We start from the raw sequence: 6,452 nt of genomic DNA on the forward strand, positions 1-6,452 counted from the left end.
AGTCCAATTCACCCTCTCTCTTGGACATCTTGATCCTTTTAAATTCAAGGTAGTAATGTTGAATTAATAATTTTTTCTTTACTAGAATCATGCCCGTCTGTTGCACGGGAGGCGTAAGTTTTTGCCCACGCCTACAGCGATGTATGTGCCTGGAGCTTATGTCTGTGACATCTGAATGTCTCTTTCCACCATACAAGCGGTGGAGGCACTGCTGTCTACATGTTGCTGGTTTCAGACCACACCATTGGAGGAAGGTGGCTCGTTGGTTGCTATTTAAAAAAAAATCAATTCACACCTAGGCCACAGTGTCTTCTTACATGTCATGTGTCCCTGAACCTGAACTGAAAGAGAAAGGATGTTATTCTATATTGATTGAAAAGGTTTCTCATGTGATTGTTGTACATTTGTTTCTTCATATATTGACTTGAAGCTCATAGCTTGTCTCAATCTACTATCACTGAAACATAGGGAACAGATGACCAATATAAGCAATTGAACAAGAGATGGGCCTGTACCACCCAAAGGTACAATGTTATCAACTCTGAAATATTTGCAGTCTCACCTTCTCAGTTGGCTTTGAGGCTAAGATGGCGTGATATCGTTTCCTTCATGTGCATGCACCATTGCCAAGTATACCTATTGACAAGTATTAAAGCGTGATTAAATTAGTCAGTAATTATGAAAGTGCATAGAAATTAGAGTCTAATTTTCAGTGCAAATCTGAGGGAGAGGAGAACTTGTGAGTCACCTTTGCATCCTGGAAGAGAGGAGCCCTGTGCAGGAGAGGTGTCAGAATGGGCAGCGATCCATGATTGGAAACCAGGTGCGGGAGGCGGCCTAAAATCGCCCCAGCAGCAATAAGACGTCTGTATATGGCACGATTGTTTGCCTTTCGGAAACCGAGTTTGTTTTGGAAACAGGGCCTTATCTGTTGCGGAATACGTGGGTCGGGTTGCCTGGACGGGGTTTGCGAGCGGGGTCGGGCGGGGTTAATGCAGGGATGCAGACAATAAGCTTAGTTATTTTTTAAGTGTAGAGATAGAGATTTGACAAAACTTGTGATTTTTCATATTGGTTCACCCTCGGTAGAGTAATCTCTTTGAGTAAGACAACTAAACTTGAGGGGAAATCTGAACCTGACAAAACATATTTAAAGCTTTTTATTAAGTCGTCACGTAATTGGCTGTACGGGGCTTTTCAGGCCCTTGGCTACATACTGTTGGTGTGAGTCGTCTGTCACTGCATCCAAGACAGAGAAATGCAGGCGACGGATGCGAAATACCAAAACTACAAAACTCACTGGGACTGGGCCAATTCAAACAATCAATCATTCATTAATTACATATAGATTATAAAGCAGGAATCATCATAAATAACAAAGCAAGCATGAATAGATCTCCTTGCCAGTACGTTTTATTGTTGGAATAAATAAATAAATAAAGCAAATAACTCAAAACACAAGACCATCATCGAAATGAAATGCCGAGAGTAGTTAGCACGGCATCTGGTAGTCGATCGGTACGGTCGCAGTCGCAGTCGCAGGCGCACGCATCATCCTTCATCCAGTTGATGGCGAGCGAGCTGGTTTAATTAGCACGGCTTAATGCAGATGCAGCGGCGGCGGAAGGTGCTACACCTGCCACCCATGAAGCCTTCACTACGGCACACGGTGGCGCAGTTCTCGTCGTTCGTGCATATCCCAACAAATCGCTCGCTGTTCTTCTCGCATTCCTTCGCCTGCACCGCCATATCTATCTCGTCATCAACCACATGCACATACAGGCACAGCAGAGCGCGGGTTAGGGATCAGTATGTATATCATAAAGAATTGTACTATATAATAATACAGGTGCCATGTATATATATCTCAGACGCATACGTCTATAGAAGCACAACAGTCAGTATCACAGAGGAATTGTACAGACTACAGACACGTTATATATGCTTGCTGTTACATAGTACTAAACAAGGGCACCAGGGCAACTCGATCTTGTGCATTTGTACAGAAAGCATGCTTAATTAGAGGTCAGCGTTAATGGAACATTTGCAGAGACGGTCGGCCAGGACGCATCTGTAAATTACCATACAGACCATAATTAGGCCACAAGATGCGGTGGTCACAAGCCTACAACAATGGCTCTACATGTCATGTCGCGAGATGCGGTGCTACCACAGGAAACCAATTAGCTTGTTTGGATGCCCATGTATCGACCTTAATCCAACGTGCATTGAATTGGTTTGGTGTGGAATTTAAACTAAATTTTTCATCAAACCACTCCTACACACATAATTTGAGATGGATACATGGGTATCCAAACAAGGCCTTATCAGGATCAAAACTCCCAATACTATAAATAATCAATTATTAGAGACTGTCAAAATCAATTTTTATGAGTCCGGTTATTGCAACTGTCTCAAACTAACAAAAATCTCTAGAAATCTTACATCTTGAGGGCGGTTTGGCAACCGTACCATAGGTGATCCGAAACCAAACCCTTGTATCATCAGCCTTTACATATATATTTTCTAATATACAACATAATGTGCAAATAATCGAACTATCACTAGAAAATCCCACTATATATATAAAAATATGTAAGAAACCTACATAACATTGAATATATTATTATCAGAAGCGAATACAGCGTGCAAACCAGAATCAGTTTCAATTATATAACTCTTTATATAATATAAATCATGCATGCGTCACAATATATATGTGCAGAGAATCTACGTCTTTGTTTTAGAACATACCGGTGGCCACAATGAGCAGGAGTAGAAGGATGGCGACCGGCTGCATCTTACGTGACGACTCCATTACCTTGTCTCCACAGGAATATATGCACGCTTCAGGAATTTACAAAATATGTCCTTTTTCTTTTCAAATGGCTCTTGCTTCACTCTTGAGAACAGGGGGCATGGCACCCTGTTTATTTATACACAAAAGGATACCAGCACGCAATGCACTTTTGCTCCACAGGTTATTGTGTGGTATATGTCTATTTACAACCAGCTATTTATACTGGTGGTGGAGCTTCAGCTTAAATTTAGAGAGCGATCACTATCAGAAACCGGCACTTTGCCGAGTGCCGGACGCTTTGCCGAGTGTATTTTATCGGGCACTCGGCAAAGACGGTCTTTGCCGAGTGCCAAATAAAACACACTCGGCAAAAAAAAACACTTGACAAAATGCGTCTTTGCCGAGTGCCTTTATTCTGGCACTCGGCAAATATGTATTTTGCCGAGTGCTATTTTTCGGCACACGGCAAAATGCGTCTTTGTCGAGTGTTTTTTTTTGGCACTCGGTAAATATGTATTTTGCCGAGTGCTATTTTTCGGCACACGGCAAAATGAGTCTTTGCCGAGTGCCTTTTTTCTGGCACTCGGCAAATATGTATTTTGTCGTGTGCATTTTTTTTTTGGCCCTCGACAAATCAGTTTTTCAAAGCAATTTTTGAGGCCCTAAATGAATTCAAATGAAAAACTTTTCAACTACAAAGTTGTATAACTTCTCAAGATCTACAAAGTTTATTTTGGTCATTTCTTCATTTTGACAAAGCGACAATAACATTGTTTATAAAATCTACCTCTCTCATATCTCTCATATTAGTTTTATGAAAGTAGAAGAGAGATATATAAGATTTGTGAACAATGTTACTATCACTATGTCGGATGAACAAATGACCAAAATAAACTTTGTAGATCTTGAGAAGTTATGAAATTTTGTAGTTGACAATATTTTGATTTGAAATCATCTTGTCATGCAAAAACGATGTTTGAATTTGAAAATTTTAAAATTTGAATTTTTCAAAAGACCTCGGATGGAAAAACTTCCTAAATGAAAATTGTAGATCTCCAAAAGTTATGAAACTATGTAGTTGACAACTTTTTTATTCGAAATCATTTTATCATACAAAACTACGTTTGAATCTCTCAAATTTGAAATTCGAATTTTTCAGACGACCTCGGATGGAAAAACTTCCTAAAGGAAAATTGTAGATCTTGAAAAGTTATGAAACTTTGTAGTTGACCACTTTTTGATTTGAATTCGTTTAGTGCCTGAAACAAGCAATTTACTCTCGGTTTAGTATAATATATGAGAATAGATAACAGAATCTAGACACAAGTGACAGTGTAGTATAGTGGTAGAGCAGCAGACACGCGAGGGAGAGGTCGTGAGTTCGAATCCCGTTGGTCGCGTTAGCCGCGAATTTAGCGTAAAAAATGCACCGACTTCGATGAAGACGGGCGGACGCTGGCTGGTGGCGGCCTCCCCCGAATTTTTTTTTTTAAAAAATTTACTATTATTTTTGGGTTTTTTCGCATTTTCATTTTGCCGAGTGTAAATCTTTGCCGAGTGCTTTTCTGTGAAAAAGCACTCGACAAAGAAGCCTTTGCCGTGAAAGGATATGCCGACAGCTCTTTACTGAGTGCAGCACTCGGCAAAGGCTTTACCGAGTGCAAAGCCTTCTTTGTCGAGTGCAATTGCACTCGGCAAAGCACGCGTCTGCTGTAGTGGATATGGCGGTGGAGGTAAATCAAGCGGAGACGGTAACTTATGGACCAAGTGGAAAATGGTGTAGTATGAAAGAAGAATATAGAAATATTGGTAAATCTAACCTCAACAATTCCCTCTTTAACTGGCGTAATATGCTGGATATGCAGAAATCCTTACTGTAACCCAACTATGAAAATGAAGTCACGTATTTTGACCATTACTGTGGACCATAAACATCCGCTTTATTTGTACTAGTCCAATATATATGGTACATTCCTGAGCATTGGAAAACCTTGAGAATCCAATGCTTGAGATGGATGAAGTACATGGAAAATACCGTTACACAAAGTAGGCATCTTCTAATACAAGTTTGTTCCAGAAATACACACAACTACAACATACAATTAAATTTGCAAACTAGATAGATGGTTCCATCCATAGATTCTTATGCATGGTTGATACTGAGTGCCCTGATATATGAATCCTTCATCACGGCTTATTCTCATTGTTGCGGGTGATTCTTCGGTACTGATCAACTGAGAGGTCATGGTGGGAATCTGTGGTAGTGGTATAGGCTGTAGCGGTGCCCGACATATTAGTGTTTGTGCTTTCGGAGTTATTGTTCACACCATTAACGTTGCTAGATGCCTGACCTGACAAATTGCTAACTGAAGGATTCAGGCCACTAGTTGCTATCTTGCTTTGTTCTTTTAGAGCTTTGCGTGAAAGTGCATCATGCCTCATGTATGCTCCACCACCCTCCACGGCATTGCAAGAGAACATAACTACCATGCAAAGGGCCATAAGAATGGTATATGCCTTCATCATTTTTCCCCACTGAATACACCATATACATTTATTTCATAAGAATAATCTAAACACATGAAATGAAGAAGTGCTATGAGATTAATTTTAACCCAACATTCAAATAAAATTGTGCTACAAAGAATAGCAGCCGGTGAACAAAACTAGACATTAGATATTTAGCAATTGCTATAGAAACATTTAACAACCTAAAGTCCTAAATTGAAGTATATACACTCGTACAGTATTACAAAATTACAAGTCCAATTGGGTTGTTTAATTATCTAGCAGTAAACATAAGAGTGAACAATACACACATTTAACATGTCACTTTGAATACTTTGGTGAATTGTTTCCAATCGATTACTGAACATAGTTATGTCCTTTGCAATAAAATTATCAACTCATTTACACTTTTAAATACCTAGTTAACATACTCAGAACACAGCTGATGTGTAAATAATTGATGCATACTGATTTGCCACTTTTTGGTTACTCCACCAATGAACTTTCTTTTGTTTCCAACAAACACAACAATTCATTATTACTAGTTCATTATTATGAAGTGAATACATCCGATGAAAAAATAGTCATAAGAATATGGATAAGTGTTATACAGCTAAAATCCAATGGGAAAGGATGGCCAAAAACAATCCGAGACAAGTCATACAGCTAAGAGCTTAGACAATGAAGAAAATTATGTCAATTGCATATGATATCAGATAAGGGAAGAAGTTGTGAGCCCTTACATATTGCAAGTACCATGCCAGCTTCGGACTATGCATATTTACTTATAAGGAGAGAGTTATGATATATATAGGAGAAAGATAGCTTGGCATTGTGTGAAAGTAAGAATATCTTCCCACAAGTAAGTGGGTTTTGTGCATGCGCGCTTTTTTGACGAATAGCTAAGAATTATAAAGCACCCCTCGAATATTTTCACACATAGGCATGCGAATAAAGTGATTGGCATAATTGTGTCGCCAATATCCAGAAAATGACTGATTGGCATGCATACCGAACACGCACTTCGATGTCTACCACACGCACTATCGATGTCTAAAATGCGCACTTTCGATGTCCAACAATCCGTTACTCATATCATTTGATACATAGATAAGTATATCTCTAGACATTTTCTCCCAAAGAA

At 39.3% G+C, this 6,452-nt stretch overlaps 1 protein-coding gene and 1 long non-coding RNA gene across 2 annotated transcripts; both read right to left on the reverse strand.

The window, feature by feature from the left end:
* Positions 1-1,314: 1,314 nt before the first annotated feature.
* On the reverse strand, positions 1,315-2,914 carry LOC136531641 (defensin Ec-AMP-D1-like). The gene is made up of 2 exons (XM_066524287.1): positions 2,755-2,914; positions 1,315-1,751 (listed from the first exon to the last, which is right to left on the reverse strand). Exons 1-2 carry the CDS (start codon positions 2,816-2,818, stop codon positions 1,591-1,593), a joined length of 225 nt encoding a protein of 74 aa, XP_066380384.1. The 5' UTR covers positions 2,819-2,914; the 3' UTR covers positions 1,315-1,590.
* A 1,807-nt stretch (positions 2,915-4,721) lies between these two features.
* On the reverse strand, positions 4,722-6,184 carry LOC136531639 (uncharacterized). Its single transcript, XR_010778082.1, has 2 exons — positions 6,052-6,184; positions 4,722-5,335 (listed from the first exon to the last, which is right to left on the reverse strand). It is a non-coding gene; the product is annotated as an uncharacterized lncRNA (long non-coding RNA).
* Between the last annotated feature and the right edge of the window lie 268 nt (positions 6,185-6,452).

This window comes from Miscanthus floridulus, unplaced genomic scaffold, assembly GCF_019320115.1.
Source record: "Miscanthus floridulus cultivar M001 unplaced genomic scaffold, ASM1932011v1 fs_401_1_2, whole genome shotgun sequence".
Classification (NCBI taxonomy): domain Eukaryota; kingdom Viridiplantae; phylum Streptophyta; class Magnoliopsida; order Poales; family Poaceae; genus Miscanthus; species Miscanthus floridulus.